This window comes from Camarhynchus parvulus, chromosome Z (genome assembly GCF_901933205.1).
Source record: "Camarhynchus parvulus chromosome Z, STF_HiC, whole genome shotgun sequence".
Taxonomy (NCBI): domain Eukaryota; kingdom Metazoa; phylum Chordata; class Aves; order Passeriformes; family Thraupidae; genus Camarhynchus; species Camarhynchus parvulus.
Window position 1 is genome coordinate 39,106,262 of NC_044601.1, and position 22,899 is coordinate 39,129,160.

The following is a 22,899-nucleotide window of genomic DNA, read 5'->3' on the forward strand; positions in this document are numbered from 1 at the left end:
TAACTGAGGAAGAAAGGAAAAACAAAAATTTACTGTTTGCATTTTTTTATTATATGGGTATACCAAGTTCTGTCAAATAAAGAAGTAAATATTTCAGAAGCTATGTAATGTTTTCATCCACACAAAAAACCATGGCGAAACAGTGCAAGAGAATGCATAAAATTAAGGTGAAATCTTTCAGTTCTTAGGCACTGCAGATCGCAATATCCAGGTGAGGGGTGGTAAGATAGGAAAAAGTAATGGATATGGAAAAAAATTGTTTAAAATGAGAGACAGAGAAATATAAAAGGAAGTGAATTAAAAAGGGAGAGAGACCTAAAGAGCTACTAGAGGGAATAAAGACATGCAGGAATAGTGTATGAAGTGACATTTACTGGGAGATGAGAAGATGACTGCATTGGCAGAACACTGTTCAGGATGATCCCACAGGCCTACAGTGCTCTGTACACCTATGGTCCTTGCTGATGGGATGGTTCTCAGCTGGGAAACCCTGACAGCATAACAGAGATGTTGGGAAATGTGCTTGGTCAGGTGGGTTCCTATTCTTTCAGCTAATGCTGTCTGGTGCACTGTTTATACCTGCACTGGTAAATAATACCAGGGGCGCTGGATGAGGCAGCTCTGTTAGACTAGTAAGCAGGGAAAAACACTCTTTATATCTCTGCCCTCTTTTTGATCCTGGAAAGTGAGTAGAGGTTTCTCCAGATATACCAAAGACAGACCTCTCAGGTAAAGTGTACTGCTTTTATAGTTACTTTTCTGATTATAGTGGCCACGTTTTTTGCTAAATCCCTTGAAGATAAAAGCAGCAATTTCCAAAAGAAATCCAAAGAGAATAGTACCAAACCACTGTTTTCTAAATCAATAGATATTCCAAAATTTTTGTTTATTTGTTTTGTTAGTTGAGATGTCTAGAATACTTTTACTCCTTCAAACATTGGGAAGAGAAACTTGGCAGTTTATTTCCAAAAGAAAAAAAAACTGTGTTCATTCAGAAAAGAGACTAGAGTAACCACAGTAAGAAATTCCTAGTGTACTGTCTCACATGAAAAGAAATTAAAAAGTAACACTGTTGAAATAGCAATGTACACCAAGTATAGACCTAAATACTTTGGTTTGTAAATGCTTGTTATTATTACCTATAAAAGGCCATGATGCTATGTAATCTCAAATTCACTAATACGGCTTTTGCATGTGAGGCTTCCACAGAAAAATGGGTTTCTTGGCTCTCTTTGCATAAGGTTGCTAGTTACACTGCTGAGATAAGTCTTAGTTGCTGTTTCATAGCAATACTTCAACTTATGCCTGAATTTCACATCAGAGAAAGTATATCAAATACATTTATCTTAGAATAAGTGAATACAGGCCAAAATAATAGTATGTGTTTTCTTAAACGTAGGTTTCTAGATATACAATTCAGCATGTGTATAGAACATACCCCACTGAATAGCTCAGCTGCTTTGTTCAGTTCCTGTTTTTCCTGGAAATAGTAGCAAACCCTTCATCTGGCTCAGAGACAATGATTTGTTAATGCAGGCTGTACTGCAAAGTCACAATCAGCAAGGTGAGAGTTAAGTAAAAATCTCTTTAGCAGAAACATATGCAAGGACAGGACTGCTCTGTGGGGATATTGCTTATCCAGGTGATGCTGGTTGTAGTTCAGTAGTAGCTTAAATTTCCAGATACTAGTAAAAGAAACTAGCTTTCAGACACTTTTCGGATAGATAGCTAGGGACTAAGTATATCGCTTGTTAGTTTTCATATTCTTTTAAAAAATTGCTCTATCATAGATCCTTAAGACTTTTTTTCACCTTTTGCCTCAGTTTCAGCTCACATTAGATCCTGTGATCAGCTTTGGGTGCACTTTGATCTTGTATTATTGTACTGTGACTCTGCTAATACCGTTGTTAGCTGGTGTATAAATCTATCTATAGTTATTTATTAATATTTTCATTATACTTACTATGGTTCTGTGGTCTTTTTCAGTGTACCTTGAGGATAGTTTTGTGAAATCTGGAGTATTCAACGTGTCAGAGCTTGTGAGGGTGTCAAGAAGTAAGTTAACATTTGTGTTTAATTGTTTCCAAAGCCTCCTATAATCAAGTGAAGGTTTCTTCCTTGAACTTTTTTCTCCACAAGACATAAGATGCATAGGAAATACCTCTAACAGTGCACAATTTTGATATATTTTACCACAGTATTACAGTCCATCTTGCACATGTTTGTAATAAAACAAATAGGTCTTCTATCTCTTTGATATTTAAAGATGGAATCAATTTATTATATCTCCTTCTGCACACCTAGTGGTCTGACGTTTCAATAAAATTACCATATGTAGCAAAACCTTCCATTGTTAGACTTAACAGTTTTTTAAGGATGCCCTACACGTCCTTGGGACATTGCTAAAAGATCAAATTATTCCTTTAGGGTTTTTGTTTTTAATTTGCAACTGTCAAAAATCACAGTATGGATATAAAGGATGATCAACAATGTGTGAAATATTTGTATTTCTTTTAGTCTTAGCATTGGCTGTAACTGAATTTCTAATTACATTGTCTTGTTTTGCCATCAGAGATGTTACACACATGAACATGTAAAAATCTTCATAAATATTAAATATAAAAGTACAGGTGAAATTTTGACTGCAGAATGAAAAACCAAAAAGAATAGAAGTTTTCTTTTGTTGACATCTAACAGTTGTTATAATAGTATAGCATAAAACATGTCCACATTTTCATTTTGCATTGCTTCCTGACCCTTTCTTTTCTCCCTTTACTATCAACACTATTAAAGTATTTCTCTCAAGAGTTCATTAGGAAGTAAAGAAGAATAGTTGAAAGTTGTAGAAGTGTAAAAGTGTCCACAGTGATTGTAAAGACTGAATGGTCCAGAAAAATCACTTTTCTGGTGAGGTGAGGACAAAGTAAAAGAGGCTTCCAAAATTTCAAAAATGTCTGTCCATATTTTGCACGGGTGTTAACTCATGCAGGGTCAGGGTCCTTGAAGAATTTAATTAACTTTCTGAGGCTTCAGAGTCATGGGTTATTTAATTTTCTGTGGTCAGAAATGAATATTCAACAACTAAAATTTTGTTAAATCCTTCAGCAAAACAGTGAGCATTGCAATCCTGCAGTGCTAAGACATATCCTTTCTTGTGCCTGCCGAAGATATGGTTTTGCTGCTTTAGAAGGCTGAGGATGTGTGAATTACAGCTTTCTTTTTGTTGTCAGGTGGTTAAGTACATTTTAAAGTATAGGGCCATTCAGGTTAAAAAAGAAACAATATTGTAATTGTTCTTTGAAACTGTGCATTATGGGGCTGTTATACATGATATACTTCTAATAATAAGCATTAAAGGATGTGGTTTCTGTGGGATTTCTTACCATGCATTTGTTTAACCTCAAGCCACAACAGAGTTGTACTTAAACTGTCAGGAAAAATACAAACCTTCAAATACATTACACAGCGTGCAATTATTCTTTTAAGTGCCAAAGGTAGTTGAAATGCACAATGCAAAGACAATGAACAAACGTAAATACACTACAATATGTAATACATAATTTATTCTTGAATTAACAGAGTCTGTGTGGTACACAGACCCTATAAGGAGGTGAAGGTAACACTGACTGTGGGTATTTGCATATAGGTGTACATTTGCAAAGCAGAATACGTGGCAAAAAAAAACCGGCAGAAAAACAGGCTGTCAACACAGCAGGTTATTTTTAATACAGCAGAGTTAACATTAAGGAAAAGGGATTAGTGTTTATCCAAGTTTCTTATTTACATTTTTTCAGTTCTTTAATAAATTATACTAGCTGCCCTCATACACCCAGCCTCATTCATTATAGCGCTTGAGGTTTGTATTATCTTTTCCATATTGGTGATTCCATGTTATCTCTTATAAAATAAATGTATTCTGTCTTCACAGCTGCTAAGTTAGTACTACAGAAAACAATTCACTTTTTAGTTACATAATCATTGATGCAACTTGTCTGTACTTGGTTTCCACAAGAGGCAGAAAATTAGGTACATGTAGTAACATCCTGATATTTTTCCAAGTGTTAAAAAAGAAAAGATAGCTAAAAAGATAGAAGATTATCTCTGACTTCTTATGATGATGTGTTTTTCAGCACCCATAACCCAAGGAAGTGGAGTAAACTTCCCAATTGGGGAGCTTCCCAGCCAGCCGTATTACCATGATATGAATTCTGGTGTAAACCTACAGAGGTCCTTGTCCTCTCCACCAAGCAGGTAAAAACTTGAAATAAGTGCTAATGTGAACCATGTTTAATAGTGTGGGACAAACAATTCACAAATCCTGTCAACAGCCAACTGCTTTGTTTATTTCCTCTCATTTTGTGAGGCTAGCTACTTCTGTATGTCGCGATAATCTCTGTACAGACTTGTAAATTATAAATTTTGTCATTTGAAATATCGCCATTGTTGCCTGTCATCTTGCATGACATTGAAGATGGTGGAAGCTTTTCCCAGGGTTTGAAGTGCCCACTAAATCGTTTTGCCAGGAGGACAGCTGCACATCCCAAAAGTGCTGCTGAGCTGCAGGAAGGTCTAGCACTTGGGAGCATGCTGGTGCTGCTCAGAGTGGTTGCGGGCAGAAGGACAGTCCTTCAGGGCTCCCTCTTGGACCTCCGTCTTGCAAGATATGTTTGGACAGATACTGTTTCCTCTAGATAAGGTCTTAGGACGGTATATAAAGACAAGATGTTTTCATCCATAACAGCCCAGCTCATGCAACTATGTTTCATGCCTCGATTTTTCAGGCAGCATTTCCCAACGGCGTGGAAAGAAGGAGGAGCATGTGAGATAGTTACAGGTTAATTTTTCTCAAGAGTCTCCCTTAGCTGCTACAGACGATTTAATCTGAGGGACTGACTTGCCCCTTTTTCAACATGCTCCCTTCTCCCATCTCTGAGAAAACGTCTCATGTCTTCCCTTGGGAGCAGCTCATGGGCCCATGAATATAGGGCTGTGCCCTCCTCTTGACTACCAGATCATGCAGTGTCTGACAGACCCCTTGGTTTTCTGAAACTGCCTGCTATACCGTGAAATCACGAGCACTACAGGAGCTGTCATTGCCCCACATTTCTGCACCCCAGTCAGTCAGGAAGTGTCTGTGCAGTGGGACAGGATTTAATAGGACTATCAGGGTGCTGAGGTATTCTTCCACCAGCACTTGATTCTTCTGAGTTATTTTGCTCATGTTCCCGTATTTCATTCTATCATATTTTCAGCTCGGCAGTATACCAAATGCATTTTAGAAATTGATGGATTAATTAGCATAGATGGATTAATTATCATACTGTAGCAAAGAAGTTATAGCAGTAGTAGTCGCAGTAGCAGTAGTAGCAGTAGTAGTAGCAGCAGTAATAATAATAACAACAACAACAACAACAACAACAATTAGTACCACACCATTAAAACCTTATTCTTGTTTTCTTTGGCAGTCAGTATAACAGGTTCAGTATATATTGCTATGAGGAAACTTCACTTTCCTTCACTGTTTTGAAGTTCTGCCTCATTTTATATGGTGTGACTTGAAATATGGGCCTTTTGTTGTTTTTAATTAAACTAGTCAAAAATGAAAACTGTTTGTTTCAAACTAGCCCACTTTGAAAAGTTTGGGAGTTTGACCTGATGAAATGCAGTAAAGTATATTTTTTCCTTATTAACACCTTCATGAAAGTTCCTGTTCTACCTTGGCCTTATTGGTAATACTTTCCAGTGGCTTGCTTCACTTCATGGTTCTTACATAGAGTTTAGTACCTTCATGACACAATCTGTCTTTGGTAGGCTACAGGAACTGGTTTATTGGTTGTTCCATGAAATGCTGTGGACTGTTATGTTACCCATTCATGCAATCTTTGAAATATCTAGTCATGTGAACAACACAAGTGCATACCTGCATCATGTATTATTAACATTGCCTGTGCAAGTTAATGTAGGTTGTAATATCCAGATTTTTTTGAGTTTTTTCTTGGCTTTGGTAGTTTATATACCACTACTAGATGAATATTATATTCACTGACAAATCTCACAATTCTTCCACAGCAAAAGACCCAAAACTATCTCCATAGATGAAAATATGGAGCCAAGCCCCACAGGAGACTTCTATCCTTCTCCAAATTCACCAGCTGCAGGAAGTAGGACATGGCATGAAAGAGATCAAGGTGAGTAGCATGGAGTTATTTTACCTTGAATTATGCTCAAATATAGCCATTTCACTGCTGCAATAAAATGATGGCTTTTTAGAAGAATCTTTTTTTCTGCGTGTAATATGTATTTACTGGTTTTGTAAATGTATTTAAAACCAACAGGATATTGTATAAACAATCACCATAAACAACATTATTATTATTTATACCACAGTATAATATGAATATGAATATGAATATGAATATGAATATTGCTACTACTACTAATGTTTTTTCTATCTGGTGATAGCATTATTATTTGAAAAGATATGTGACAAATGAGGTGCTTGATATTGTCTATGCCATGATCATCCCAGTAGAATTTGGAGTATGATTTCTAAATCATAAGATTGCACCATTTCTTTATTACCATGGCATGGACTTTTAGTCTCTACCTTGTGCCTCAGATTAGATCCAATAGGCTCTTTCTGAAGAGCCTGCATGTAGCTCTGTGGGACTCTATCTGAGGGGATTGGTAAGTAGTGGCATGTTCTGGGTTATCCAAAGCAACAAACATGCTTACTGTGGAGAATTAGAGTGAAATTAATCAAGAGTCAAAAGAGTGAAATCAACTGTCATAAATCTCTCTCATGTTATCTTGATGCTTTATAAACCTAGGTGCCAGTGCAGTCTTTTCCCTCCCCTTTGTTGTGTGAGAGTGTGTTTAAACTCATATATTTGAACAGTGTTGGTTAATGGATCCTGTGGCTGAGGTTCTTTAGCTGTCTGGAGGGATTATGACATGTAAAGCATAGTACGTAAAAGGGAAATAGTTAAAAAGACATGCAATTCCTTCCTTTGTGAATCTTTCAGTATTTGTCCTTAGTTTTCACATCGACTACTGATCATTGTTCTCAGTTCTTCAGCAACTGAGTGACCCTTTTTATATTGTTTTAAAGCTTCTTAAAAAAACAAAAACAAAAACAAAAACAGAAAAACAACCCAAAAACCCAACAAAAAAACCCCAACAAAAACAACAACAACAAACCAACCAAAAAAAACCCCAACTCTTTTTTTCCTCCCTGCTAAGTTTCCTATTTCATCTCCATGTGCAAGGAAATATCTGACTGGTATTTCTTTTAGTTGCCAAACTTTCACATTTCCATTATAGTGGGTCTCATTTTAGTCTACTTTCGCCTACCTTTTTATCTGTGTTCTTACCATTAGGCTGTTCTTCTCACTTAGTGTTAACAAGTTTTTTCTTCATAATTTCTTTGGTATGTCATTTCTTAGGGAGCTTCTGATACTTATTTTTGACTATTTGAAGCATTCACTTTTGTGTTTTTTAAAAAGAGACTTGCCCGTGGTTTTGCATAATCTTATTTAAGAACAGTATAAATAGCAGATCTGCCATCCAGAATCTTCCTCCTTATGCAAAATATTTTTCTCTGTGAATGCTACTTGTTTTGCCATGAAACTTTATTAAAGTTCTTCGTGAAAGACTGGATCATACCTCAAATAATTTTTTTACTTTCTAGATAAATTATTTTTTAGAGTTGTAAGGAAGTCATGTATCCCCATTTGTGAAATGTAGTTTTGTGCTGCTGAGTGAGCTGTAGGGGCTTCTGGGAAGTGCTCTGCTAAATAGACTCCTGAGTGCAAGTCCTGCTGACAGAGCCTTTCTCAAGAGATCTTTATAGTATCTCAACTGCATTTTAGGTTTCAAATCATTCTGCTTGCAAAAATTTTCCATGAACACTGGATTTGTTTATGTTTGTATGAACTTCACGTTACAGTTATCAGTAGTGAACAATGTTATGATTTAAATTGCTTGAGTGTATTTACAATGAACCTTTACTTAATTTCTGTGTCATTAGGTAGCTAGAATTCTGGAGTGAATAGCTTTTAATATGTTCCATAAAACAGGGAACTCCAATATGAGGAAGATAAAAGATAGACTTAAATCAGTGTGTTTTGCTTCCTGGAGTTTGCATCCCTCCCTGAATGTCCTGTCCTCCAACACTAATGGGCTTAGTGAAATTTTACCAGATTCCTGTCAGAGAGATAGCCTTTAAGTCACTATTACAGACTTTCTTTTTTCCATCCTTAAGATATTCCATTCCTGCAGAGGCACAGATACAGCACTGTCCAGTGCAAAAAACATTGTACTGGGGGAAATAGAAGCCTTTTGCCTCTAAAAACTTGTGTTTGCCTCTGATCACTTTCTGAGATTATTGTGCTGCTGCAGAAATACCATAAGTAGTAACTGATAAGCGATGACTACCCTTGGTGCCTGGTCTCAGTGGGAAGGGGTGTAGGGCAGCTCCTGGCATATTTGTTCTGCTGCTAGTTTGTTAGATGCTTGATATCATCTTCATGGCCCTGATTTCATCTCTCTGGTGACCAGTGGTATGATCCAAAGGAGTGACAGAATAGGTTAAATATTAGAAAAAGGTTTTTCATGCAAAGACTGGTTGGAACAGGCTCCTCAGGGAAGTGGACCCAGCTCCAATCCGACAGAATTCAAGAAGCATTTGGACAGTGCTCACACGCATATGTTTTGCTGGACTGCTCTGTGCAGACCCAGGAGTAGGGCTATGGTGATCCTTCGTTGGTCCTTTCCAGCTCTGGATATTTATGGTGATTCAATTACCTATATGTGTCCGGTTAAAAGCTCCTTTCAGATGCAGATATTGTATCATGATATCGTATTTATGAAAATCTATTTTCTGCTTCCATATACCTGCAAACATAAAGATAATACAAGTAAATTTTTGAGGTGGTTTCTATGCCAGAGATCTCACTTGTGTTATTTCCCTTTTACCTATGTAAATCTGTGTGCAATATGAGGTTTGGATAAATGAAAAAGAAATAAGACCTTTGGGATCACGTTTGTGTTTATCCAGTATCAAGAAGGAATTACCATGTAGCTACATCAGATTGCTTCTTCAGGCGGTATCCACAGGTCATCAGCACCAAAAATGCAAATCATTTCACACTACCCACAAATAAGTATGTCTCTGGATATCGTGTTTATGGGTAAATATCTTCTCTACCACGCAAATGCAATTTTAACTTTTCTAAGAGAGACAACATCAGGAATAGTGTTGACACTAAAATATATCGTTGTTAATTTCAGTTTAATTGTCTCAGTTTTGGACTTGACAGAGAGAGATTTTTAACTTCTGAAATGAAATAAGTTTAGTTTCTTCATCACCATATCTAAATGTAAAATATTTTCATAGAAACTGAAATTACATAATTTTGAAAGGCTCTTTTATCATTAAGGCTTTTCACATCTTTATTTAACTATTTCTAAAGTAACAGAAATATCATGAGTGGTAGTTTGGAACTGGATAGTTGCGAGAAAACAATAACATCTGAAACACATTTGAATAAAATATTTAGGATTTTCCTAGGTGTCTGAGGGGCATTCTAACAGTTTTGATAGACAGAATGAGACAGAAATTAATGGGCAACACAGAAATATACTGAAATTAAAAATAGGACAAAGGAAAATTTTGCAGTAGGGTGAAATGAGTTAGATCAACCTTCCATTGCTTTGAAAAAAAAATCATAGTTTAGTATGTAAGAAGAGTTTAGGAGAGGAGTGATTTTGTTGTATTCATGATAGGTTTTATAACTTCTCTGTGCAGGCATGCATCATGAGGTTCAGGGACATGAATATAGGAGTACTTGTGGTGTCGCCAGGATGTAGCATTTGTGGAAGTAAGAAAAAGAAATCTAGCCTAGTTACAGTAAAATATTGCTCATACCAGACTCTGCTTTCAGTTGTAAAACTCCAGACTGTCCTTTTGCTGTTAACTGTCATCCTGTCATAGTACTTCCAAAAATGTTTTGATAAGATTTCCAGATGTTGTGCTTTATAGTCTGTTTTGGGGGAGCTGTCTCTTTGAAGTTGTAACTCTGGGCAGAAATAAGCAGGCGTACCCTAAAAATAGTAACTTTATAGATGGCATACACTTGGTAAGAAAAAAGTCCATAAAGAGTTATGTTACCAATCTGATAAAAAAATATTAACCCTCTCTAATTAACCAAAATTAACATGAAAAATAAGCTTTAATATTTTTATTTGTTGAATTTGGATTATTGATCCCTATGGAAAAAAAAAATCTTATTAAGCCATGATACTGTCCTGGAGATTTGCTCCACTGGCTTGCAAAAATGTTTTTAACTATTTTAAAAATATATATAACCACAAGAGTATATGTAACTCTTTCAAAAACAGATTAAAAAATACTGAGGAATGACAGTGTTGTTTTTCGTTTGGAGACATCCAGTCAATGTGGGAAGATTCTGTAGTTTTTGCCATTATTTTTTGTTGTGTTAAAATCCTAAAAATGTGCTTCTATTTGTGTGATTTTTTGAAACAGGTCTGAGGTTTCTGGTAGTGGAAGTAGGCAGTTTTATAACTGCATAGATTTCTCCCAAGACTTTTGCCATTAGCATTTCAAGTAACTAACTGTCCTCCAAAAGTCATACAGACCAAGAAAGGGAAAAGTCATCTCTGAGAATGCTGCATTACTTAGAAGTTGAACCCTAACATGACAATTGGGATTTCGACTGCTGTGTCTTCTGTCAGATATTGTACAAGTTATTTTTTCTCTCTTGTGGCTTGTTTCTTCCAAAAGGATGCCTGAATAACTTCAATAATGTCTGGATCATGTCTTAAATCTCTATCAATTAGAAATACCTTTATGTCTAATAACTAATTTACTGTAGATCTCTCCCAGTCTTCCTTTCCCCAGGTTGCTGTTACTGAATTCTTCACTATGTTTCCATATCAAACAAAATTTTAAGTTCCTGCACTAGTAAGATTTTGTGAGATAGACGTAGGTTTCTGCCTGAGTAAAATTGATGAGTGTTTGAGCAATTTAGAAATTTTACACAGTGAAAAAAAAAAATTCCCTCACAAAATATGGAAGAGGAAGTTACTAAAAATTTAAAATGTCTCTAGTGACTAGTGCAGTGGCTAAAGGATCTTTAGGATTAATAGGCTAATAACTGTTGGTGAACATCTTGATTTACTAACTGGCAAGTAAATTAGATGCTTTTTTTCTTAACTTGTAAGGAAACAGAAGTATCAGAAAAGAGAAGGACAGTGTGGATATCTGTGGCCTCCTTTTTGAAAGCTGGCTTAAGAAAGTTCATTAACATAATTTCAGACAACTTCCGTATTTGTCCTTGAGATCTGTTTTACTGTTATAGTGTTACAACACTGCGTACATTGGAAATAAATATAACAGTTGTCATCAATGCACACTGTTCATGACAAAAGTGGAGAGATTCATGTGGATTTCCATAGTAGTCAGGTGTCTGGAAATACTGAATATCAATATACAATGAACTGAATTTTAATTTTACAGTTTCTTCATCATGTTCATTCTCTTACACCTCACCCACCTCTACCAACAGTCAAGAGCCAAGATGCCATCATTCCATTAAAACTGAAACAGCTGGACCGCCTTCACCTGTTGCTTGGCCAGCATCTGTTGGACCCTCCACTTCTCAGGTCCCGACACCCTTTGTTGGATACTCCTCTTCTGGACACTTGTCCCCTTTTTCTTTCTCCCCAGCCACTGGAAACTCCTTCCCCATTGGGGTCCTTCCTGATCACTGTTTCTTTCTTGGGTCTTCTTCTCATGAACTGTCAAGGATGGATGTTCTCATTTCTGAAGTGAGGGAACTAAAAGAGGAAGTAGTTAATGTAGTCCAGGAGTTGAGAACAGTAACAGAGCACCTTGGCTTTTTGATATCCTCTGTTGGACAGGGTAAAGGATTTTTTCCAGCTCCTGGTGCTCCGTCTGAGGGCTAATACTTTAAAAACACACTCCCCATCTAAGAGATCAATTCAGTTTGCAAAGGTTTACCTTGATGAATATCTGCTAAATGCCATTCTATGTTTTTGACTTAGTCTGAATTCTCAAAATCATCCATGTCAAAGGATATTTGAAAGAAATTTCTGTCTTATTAGTAGCTTGTTGCTCTACCTTTGTATATTTTTATTTCAAAATACTTTTTAAACAATGTATACACACGCATACACATACATTTCATATCTCTGTATCTCTATATAATACATATAACTTCATGTGTTTTTGACTAGCATGATAGGATTATTTTCAGCACTGTAATCAAATACTACCACTTGATAAATTTTCATAACTTCACATTTGTAAAACGAGAGATACATTTCACCAAGACTAACTTCTCAAAGTGTATTTCCAGAGTAATCTCTTAGACATGGCTTCTATGAGGCTGTTGGCTGCTGTGCCTCTGAAAATGGCATCATGGTAACAAACAGCCTTAACAAGGAAGAGTTACTTGAAGGCCCTATTTGAGTCCTCCTTGTTCCTCCTCATTGCAGAAAAAAGATGTTGGCAGAGTTCAGTGCATGAACTTTGTCTGCTTCTTAAAAATAATGCCAAATGTTGGGATAGTTTAAACAAATCCAAGATCAATAGGGAATTGGTTTGCTTTTGTTTTCTATAGTGGCAATTTTGCAAGAAAAGCTGCTGGTACCTGGAATAAGTCAAACATTATTTTTATAAAGATGAAAAACCCTTAAAGCTGGAAAGGCACTAAGTATAGAAAAATAGGTGAAGGATCTCCCAAATGCTTATTTAATGAAAATACAGAGAAAGAAAAACATACTATGAACAGGATGGCAAAAATGTTACCTTAGAATGAGTAAGTTGCTTGTACATCAAAAAAATTGACATCCTGCATTATTGAGAGTGATAAGTTTATGCTGTCTTCAAAAAACAAAGCAACAAAGATTATATCTGTTTTTCTGTATTTAAAATCAATTTAGACAAATTTGCAACTGTTCATAAGTATCTTCCAGTATTCAGAATAGCAGATGAGGAAGTTTTTCTTTTGGGCAGAGACCTGACTTTTCCTTCACCCCATGAACACTTAGGTTTCAACTGAATGAAGAGTGTTTAGAAATATAAAAAGAAGAACAAATATAGTTGGAGATGCAATAGGAAGCATACAAAAAAGGTTTGCTTTTTTTTTGTGTTCCTGGAAATATCTGTTATTTGCTCAATAAAGTCACTGTAAAAAAATCTCATTACAGATTCTTTGTCTTTTGTTTTGACAAATATATTGTGGAAAGACCTATTACTTAATGTTTTCTATATGTGATTAGTGAGGTGAATACACTCAAGGTCTCCATATTGATCAATGAAAGATGTTAGTGCAAAAAGAATTTTTCTTGTATTCATGGCCATTATCCTGTGATGAATTTTGTATCATGGCAACATCCTGTTATCTGGATGGTAGACATCCTTTGATTGAAATGAGTGATAAAATGAAGTCTTAATGCAAGGTTTGTCCCAGGAGATATTATGTGTAATTTTCTTATTCCAATTTTGCTGAATAAGAGATTTAGTACTTTGAAATGGATCACTTCCTTTAAGAACTTGAAGGGTATGTGTAAGTCTGCATAATTTAACATATGTGGTGCAGAATGTCTTAATTTATGGAAAGAAGAGGTATTGTCCTTTTTTGGGCACCTCTCTTCATTCACAGATTCTGTGCTTCTGTGTTTATAAATAGATGTATTTGAAAAGGTACTTTTTACTACTTTTACACAATCTGTATCAAACTTGATCAAAGTAGTATATTTCAGTTTGACTTAATGATTTTTAAAACCATTCTCCAGATGGATCAACAATTAATGTGGCACAACTCTTAAAATATTTCTGTTACCATTCGAGACTATAATAGTAATAAAGAGATTTCATAATCGGAGTGCTTCTAAATCAACAAATTCCATTGCATTTTTTTATCTCAAATAGCCTTTAAATCTTATTGCATTAGAAACTGAAAATACTTTTGTGACTTTGGCAGTTATGATTACAGTATTGATTTTACTTTCTGGCCAAGGTCCTTGGAGTCTCAGTCTTAATGAAATGTTACAGCTGTACATTTTTCCTTGAAGTCTGGATGACTTTCTGTAGGATAACTTAATAAATGACTAAAATGTACTCCAAAATCTTTATAACTTTTTTTGTTTTTAGGAACATTTTTCTCATTCTTCCACAATGCTCTTCTATCACAGCTGTGTACACAAATCACACCTCTTAAAAGTGATTCGTAGAAGATGAAATGGCCCACCCTATTTCTGAAGTGTAAAGATAAACGAAAAAGTACTCAAGTACCTGAAATACCCTGGAGCTGCTTAAGGGTTTTTTAATGGCAGTGGCTTTTTTAGTGATGGTATTTATATTTGTTCTAGCAACACAGTATTTTTGGTCTGATGCCTTTTACCTCTATTTCCAAAGTCATCCCCATTACTTGCCGTGCCTACTCCATGTTTACTAGGCAGCCCCCCACTGAGCTCTGTGTTAGTCCCGAGTACTTCCCATACAACATCTGATGGGCTGTGTTGATACAGAAGTGGCTGGATGAACTGAGTCTGCAGTTGTAGGAAGATGTGAGACAGGAGAGGCTACAGAGGTGCAGCTGGTCCCTGTGGGTCACTGTGAAGTGGGTGGAGATATTCTCACCTCCTTCCATCAGCAGTATTCCAGATCCCAGTGATTTCCATGATGGCATCTGCAGCTTGGGGGGTCTCACAGCCAGACAGTGTTTCTGGTATGAGATGAGGATGAGGAAAGGTGGGGAAGGCTGGGGAGCTTTATCTAGAAGGTCAGTGCATGGGAAAAAAAGGTATATTTCTCCTCTCAGGAAGCAGTGCAGCTATAGTAACATAGTCATGCTGATTATAAACCTCCCCTGGGTGTTTTACTGTTACTTCCTGGTGAGAAGTGGTGAGGTGTGTTTAAAAGATGAGAATGAAGAATTGCTGCCCACAGCCTTTACAGGACAGTGTTTCAGCCTAATCTTCGTGGGAATAGCTGTAAGTTTACATAGACCTACATCTCTTCAGTATGGCAGTTAATTACCTGCATGTAATATGATCTTGTCAAACAATAATTGTGGGTTTAGGTCTGTATGTCCTGTCCTATAGGTGGACATATTTTTAAATTATTTTGGGATGGGGAAAGTTTTGGTGTCCACATATTCAATATTAATTTGATCTGACCATCACAGCTTTGGTCATCCCCCATTTTGTAAATAGCGTTCTGTTAAAATTGAGAAAAAAAAATTGGGGAAATGTGTATGCAGGTTTCCCAATTACTTTAGTTTAAATGTCCATGCACTAGATTATACTTTCCAAAAGCTAGTACATATAATTTTAACAGGAACTGTACTGAGTTTTGCTTTCTGTCCATAACAAGTAGGTAGGATAGTCAGTAATGCAATGGAAAATTTCTGTTGTCCAATTTTATACAGTCACAAACACCAGCAAAGAGTGTCCTACATTCATTCATACAGGGACTTGTCTGGGTTTTCCACCCTGCCTCCCTATATCCCCCCCCCCGCGTATGCTGGGAGGTGTAAGGGCAGGTAGGTAAAACCCTTCTGTCTCTTGTCGAAACCCCTTTCTGCTGAGGTAAAGAAAACCTTCAAGGTAAACCCAGCCCACAGAATGTTACTGTTAGCAATGGAGTACAGCATTCTGCAAGTTCATGTAGTTAAGGATGAGAAGAATTGCATGTCTGCTCCATCTAAAGGGTTCTGACTTTTGTGTTTCAGTTGTCTGGAATTTCTTGTATCACTTTCTTCTCTTATGTGTATTAATACTTAGAGAGCAAAGCAAAATAAAATAGTGTAATTAATTATATGACTAATGAAAAACTAAATAATTCAATTGCTATTGCAATTAATTTACTCATTTTGCTGTAGTTTTTCTGAATTACAGTATTGTTTTAGTGTTTTTCTTGACAGCTTACAATACTGAAAATGACATTGGTAGAAATTCTAGTCTAGTTTCTCTTCTTAGGTTTTAAATACAAATCTCAAAAGATGATACACTGAAATGGTTTATCTGTTGTGAAATGGCATAATAGCACAACAGAGCATTTGATTAGCCTTGGGCATGGTTCCTGATGGGAAAACAGGTGTCACCGTCTGGTAGACTGGATTGTGTAATATCAGAGGTGTGCCTGTGAAAATAACATTGGCACTAAGTAGGCTGATTTGAAAATGGAAGGTTATCAAGTCTTCATACACTGAAATATTCTAATCTAGTATAAAATTTTCATATGTAAAATGGTTTTCCACACTTGATGCAGAAGTAAAACTGAGATCAGTTTTTAAAATGTGAGGTAAAACAGATCAGTCTTTTGAATGTGAATTGAACAGTGCTTTCCAAACCTTGACACTGGTCCTAAAGTTCAGAACACTCTCAGCTGCTAAGCAGTATGCATGCAGCTGCATGACCGCGTTGTTTCTCACAAAAGTGAGTACAAAAACATTCACCTTGAGAATTGTTAAAACATGCCTCAGAAATCCATAGCATGGAATTGACCATGATTTTTTTGTTCTGTTTTATTTTGTTGATTTTTCATTCTGGAGAACCTCAATTACCAGAATTTTTCATGGAAGTAAATAAATTTTTAGGAGGCCTTATCTCTGGTCCAAGATAACACTTACAGTGAAGTGGAATGAGACACCAAAAAGTCAAGGATTAGGGCACAGATTTGTAAAAGGGACGAGGTAATTGCAGAGACTGGTTTCTGTCTTGTATAGAACAGGAACTCTAAGCCAGTCTTTGTTACAAACATCAAGTATCTTAGACACCCAGCTGTTCAGGCACATTTCTCTTTCTTTCATATTTATTCACATATCTGTATAAAAATATGTCCCTACTCTTTTTCTCCCTTTTGTGGAGAAGATAAATGAATTAAAATGTTTTTATTTTCATGCTTCTTAGTTTTCATCCAGCCCCAGTGACAAATCTTTGGGGCAGATGTAACAGTCTTTTTGCAATAAGGGAGAGGTGGTTGTGGTTTAAAGTCACTCAGCTGTCAGTATTCAGTATTAGGTGCCTTATTAAAATGCACAGTTGAGAAATACATAATGTTAAAGGAAATCATATTGAGCTATCAGAAAAATTGATGGTGCTGGCTTTGCCTGTGCAAAGTGGCTCTGTGCCTTCTTCACACGTGCAGGTGTAAAGCAAAATAAATTCTCCTGACCATCATGAGATTTCTTGTCATTATACAGACATCCAAAGTGAATTCAAAATTTTACTGAAGTTTTCGTGTGCTTCACACAAGAGTACCTATGGGATGAGGTGAAGACTGAGGGCAAGCCGGCTGTGATGTGTGTAGTGTATCCTGCCGCCAGAAATCATTCCAAGTACTGCCTCTGGGAAAGAGCAGTTCATTTAAAACTGTAGCATGGAAGGATGCCTCTTATAGCTTGACAGTAGTGCTATGGACTCCATGGTTCTTTGTCCTTCATGACAGTGATAAATACTGTAAGCTGAATATAGGTTTATCTTACTTTCTCTGGAGGTGATGCTACACTACTGTGTTGTAAATAAATCTTTACAGATTGTTGTTTGCAAGAGTGAACCTTGTAAAGAAAGGTTTGTGAAACCAAGCAGTAGAAAATATACGAATAAGAAGATTTATAGAATTAAAATATTGAAAGATATTTATTATTTGTTTATGGAATCTGCTAGCTCTTCTCATAAGCATTTCCCATAAGCAAGAAAGAGAAGGTGCTGTGCTGTGGTGGTGATCGAGAAAGTAGGTCAAGTGACCAGAAATGGGCAGGTGGATGTTTAAACTTGCCCTTGGTCACTGCTTGGTTCCAGCTCAGTTCTCCTTACAGGTGGCTTGCCAAGTGCTGCGTCAAGATGACACTCATCCAGGAGCTGCCTGGACAGCAAGCTGCTTTAGACGGAGCAAAGAGGGTCTTTACTTTGATGAGGAAATTGCCAAAACTCAAGTCTCATTAGTGTTTCCTAAGGTTCTTTGGAAGTGAACAACAGTTTAATTAAAGGCTGATGTAAACATGTTTCTGCACTTTCCCTGCAGCATTTTATCACATTAGAATTGATCAAAATTGTTGCCTTGGGCTGTCTTGAGCAGCTATACATCTGGAGCACCATTTGTGCAAGCTGCTGATGAACAGGCTACATATGCTATGTTTCACAGCTGCTCTTCTGCCCTCCTATGTAGGCAGGTTTACCTTGTTAGAAGATGAGATGTTCTAATTTTTTTTTATTTGCATAAGCCCTTTTTACTTTGATGTGATGCTTTAGAATGTATAACATGCTACCTGTTTGAGTGCCTGTGTGCTGTATCTCCAAAGTAATATGAGAATACAAACAACAGTGATTTGGAACAGCACTGAGAATTTAACATTTGAAGAACATTCTCAGCAGGACAGGACACTGTGTCTGATTAATTTTGACCTGAAAATGACTTTGTCCGAGTGTTTTTGACATCTTTCTGCTTTTCATCTGTATTTCAGATTATTTTTTCCAAAAGTCTGTTTTATTTTCATTCTCAAAGTAATAAGGATTGGAATCCCCTCCTGAAACTTAAAAACAAATAAATCCTTTTTCTGCAGCATTGTTGAAGAGATGAACTTTTCAGGGTATTCAGGCATTCATCAGATGTAGTAGTCAGGATCAAAGTGGAGGGGATGGTGGAGGGTCACAGGCAGAGTCTGCTCTGTGTCTAGTGCCAGTGCCTGTGCAGGGATTGACAGCAGGATGGGGCAGGGTGAAGGAGTGGACTCAGTTTCATATGTCCTGCTCTAAGTTCAGTTCAGAAAACATTGATCCAATTGGGTCTCAGTAAGACATTCACATTTTGCAGGCCAGTCTTAGCAGAATAGAGTAATAGAGTGTACCAATATTAAAAGGGTCAAAAATAATTTTAAAAATAACGTGGTCCATGTAAGAAAGTCAGCTGCAATGTGGCCCCTGTCCAGTAAAGTGCTTAAGGAATTACCTCTGCTTTGAACATGAGTTGAAAGAAGAAGTATTTGATTTGAAATTCCATTGATGTGTAATGGAATAAATTAAAATATTGATGTCCGTTCTACAAAAATATTGTAACTAAATTTGAAATAATTTGTTGCAAAGTCCAACAAATATTGATTAAATTAATTAATGTAAACTTTCAGAAAAAACCAATTAATTAAATTAATTAAATTAATTTAATTAATCTAATTAATTAATCAATTAATTAAATCAATTAATGTAAACTTTCAGAAAAAATCCAGTATTTTTGCTCTGGGGAACTTCAGTAAGCTTGGTAGAAATCATACATTTGTTCCTACCAGTCTGTTATCTTCACATAGTGAGGTCTAAAGAAATGTTTTTATTGATAGGGAAACTCAAAGGAAGAAGTGACAAGACCATCCTTGAGACTTGGAAAGTATGAGAATAGTTAAAGTATCCCTTGTTCTTAGGGAGATTACATTGTTTCATTATGGTTTTGGGAAGAGTAAGGGATAAGTTTTGAAGTAATAAAATAATAAATACCATAAACTGGCATGTGTATGGCAATTACCCTACACAGCTGAGTGTAGGTGTTGCATTAAGAAATGCAATAAAAATTAAGCGGCTGTTGAAGGATCAGATGATTTGGTGATGTTCTGAGGAGCTGAGGGATGTCTAGGGAAGTTCTAAAGGCATAAATTTCTTCACAGTTTCACTTGTCTGGTATGAAAGAAATGTAGTTTCTGTTTTGCAGGACAAGGACCTGGTAGGACATTATTTTTAATTCTCAAATTTGAAAGCAGTAATTTAAAATTAGTTTATTCACCATATGGGATTTGGATCATTATACCTTATTTGTGCAAGAACAACAGAAAGAAATATCTTCCGTCTATAAAATGATGTGTCCTGTGTAAGCTAATGTTACTGTTACATTGTTTTTTTATTGTAGATATGTCTTCTCCTACAATGAAGAAGCCTGAAAAGCCTTTGTTTAGTCCTACTTCTCCCCAGGATTCTTCATCAAGACTGAGCACTTTTCCCCAGCATCACCACCCAGGAATCCCAGGAGTTGCACACAGTGGTGAGGGTTATAGAGGAGGAAATAAAAACCTCCCTGTTCATTTGCTCTATTCTCCTTTCCTATAATCAGATTGTGATGCATTTTTGCAGACTTTCTTAGAGACCTAATCCAATTTATAATACTGGTGAAAATAAAAATGGAAAAGGTTGGGATATCCTTGCAAGAGTGTTCATTTAGTTGTTCAGGTAATCTGACTGCTGGAACTCACTAAAAAGGGTTTAGTATTAGCCAGTGAATAAAATAAACTGTACAGTGCATAAAGAAACCGACAGAGGAAAAATCCTCCCTGTATTTCATCCTCTCACCTAAATCCCTTTTTTATTATTGTTGCTATGACTATATTGTATTTAAATACCAGAATGGCAGGATTTAATACACAAGAGAAGTCACAACCATGTTCACTATGGGACACAATGAAATAAGTACCAGTGCTTCTTTTGCATGCATGAGTCTAAAAAGTCCTGATTAAGTATTTTCCAACACCTGTTTTCTGAAATCATTAGTAAATCCATAGTAAAAATTCACTTGAAGTAAGGATGAGATATGTGAAATGTGACAGAATGCATGTTATCTTGAGGGTTTTTCAGTAATGACAGGGTAATTCCAGCATCATGGTCTGTTTAATTTTATAGGTGAGACTGACCCTGGTTTTCAGATGAGAACACAGTCTTGAGAAGTGTCCCTTCAACATCTCATCATGTCTCCTTGACATAAACTACATATAAAAGTTTTAATTTCTTGAGCAGAGTTGAGTGACTAGAGTAAAACAGATTTGAAATCTTTGTTCTTTTTCTTCACATGCAGTTTTGCTTTGTGAAGTTTCTGTTTTATTTTTCCTCCATGATTTCAAGTGGCTCCCTTTAAACTCATCTATAAGGACTATTTTCCCCTTAACATCCACTTATTTTTATTACAATGAATGGTCCTGGACTCATTCTGGTCACTCTGAGGTTTCCACTACTAGCAGATACTCAAGCATATAGAGGTGATGGGTGAAATGTAAGGGACAGATTTCACTTTATTTGTGTTTGTTTTTCGTAGCTCTGACATGCCAGAGCAGTAATTAGTACTTTGTTTAAACTGAACTTGGTGGAGCTGTCAGTAAAATGAACCTACTAAAAAAACCCAAACAAACACAAAAAACCCCAAAAAAACCCCAACCAACAAAAAAAAAAAAAGCCCCCCAAATCACTTAGGAGTATATCTTTATATTAAATTTAGAGTATAGTTTTATAATATGCATACTTGAGTGACAATCATAATCTATCTTGTGATCAGGTTAATTATTTACTTGCTGGGAACCCCATTTTAATCTTTGTAGCCTGTTCTATTATGCTGATGAGCAATGCCCAAAAATATAAGAAGTCCTTTAAAAACTAAGCTGAAGAAACCCAGATATGTGAAAGTTGGTCCAGAAGAGCAGTGTTCATGTGTTTGTGCTGATACAGTAGAGAACCATTGAACAGTGTATAAACAACCTAGCTTTAAAGATCTGATTTTGTATTTTTCCACTAATGAAAATGGAAACTCCCTGTCTCTTCTGCGTTTCCACTGAACTAAGTACCTCTTGTTGAATACACCAAGTGTGTGCTCTCTAGGTGTGTAGTAAGGGTGGAAAATGTGTTCTTGTGCAGTGTGATAGAAGAAAGTTCTACGCTTCCAGACTGACAACTGGGCACCAGAAGGACAAGCTGTACCTTCCTTGCACTGTGAAAACATTCTTAGTTTAGACACTACACACAGTCTTTAGGTAGAAAATTGTATGTTTGTTGGGGCTGGAAATAAAGAGAATGATAATAATAAAAATGGGTAGGATAGATAATTTTTATTAGTCAAAGATAATTTTATTGGGTGCATTGGATTCTCAGGTACTGAAGAAGCTGAACGTTCATTAACATTTTCATAAAGGTCAGCAAATATCTGTGGCAATATTAATGAGTAGATACTGTCCTGTCCCCAAATGAGGCGGATAGATTGCAATGCAGCGAGGAATCCTCGTTTCTTGGGGCTTGGTGATTTTCCTCAGTGTTGGAGCACCGTAAATAAAAGTGGGGGCTTTATTTAGTATTTGATTTGAGTTCTTTGGACTCCAGATGGGAAAATTGTATAATTGGAATAGCCTTTATTCTGGAGAATGACTCCTGTTTAAAAAAAAAAGAAAAAACTATGATGGCATAACCCACAAAACCAAAACGAGATGCACTATTTCTGAATTTGAAACAGTTACACTTTTCATTTCCTGAGATAATGTGAGGGCATTAAGTTTTTCTGTAAAAATGCCATTAATCAGGAGTTCAATACATTGATTTATAACTGACTTTTTATTTTTTTTGCTGTAACACAGAGGTGAAGAATTTTAGAAGAAACAAGATGCGAAGTAATTTTAATTTTATTTTATCTTCTCCAGTCATCTCAACTAGAACTCCACCTCCACCTTCACCATTGCCATTTCCAGCACAAGCTATTCTCCCTCCTGCCCCATCTAGCTACTTCTCTCATCCAACGATCAGATATCCTCCCCACCTGAATCCTCAGGATACTCTGAAGAACTATGTACCTTCTTACGACCCGTCCAGCCCGCAGACCAGCCAGGTACTGTAAAATTATGTCAATAACTCCAAAATCAGTTCTGTGAGGAATATGCGTCTTTCAAGGCATCTAGACTGATGCCTAGCCTGTTCAGGTGTCAGAGAAATCTGGAGCTGCTATATAAGTGACAACTTATCCTGATTGAATCGAGGGTGCAGGTTAATCATATTTACTTGTTTTCTTCTGTCAAGTGTAAGAAAAATACTCTACTGAAAGCCCTGCCAGCAGCAACAGGG

The 22,899-nt window shown here is 36.4% G+C and overlaps 1 protein-coding gene across 6 annotated transcripts in view; it reads left to right on the top strand.

Moving 5' to 3' along the window:
• The window catches only part of NFIB (nuclear factor I B), a 168,230-nt gene that overhangs the window by 105,168 nt on the left and 40,163 nt on the right, over nucleotides 1–22,899 (top strand). For all 6 annotated transcript variants that reach the window (XM_030969257.1, XM_030969259.1, XM_030969260.1 and 3 more), the window contains exons 4-8: nucleotides 1,987–2,055; nucleotides 4,131–4,251; nucleotides 6,070–6,188; nucleotides 19,943–20,074; nucleotides 22,482–22,666. In XM_030969257.1, the coding sequence (XP_030825117.1) occupies nucleotides 1,987–2,055; nucleotides 4,131–4,251; nucleotides 6,070–6,188; nucleotides 19,943–20,074; nucleotides 22,482–22,666 (626 nt within the window). The remainder of the gene's footprint in view (nucleotides 1–1,986; nucleotides 2,056–4,130; nucleotides 4,252–6,069; nucleotides 6,189–19,942; nucleotides 20,075–22,481; nucleotides 22,667–22,899) is intronic.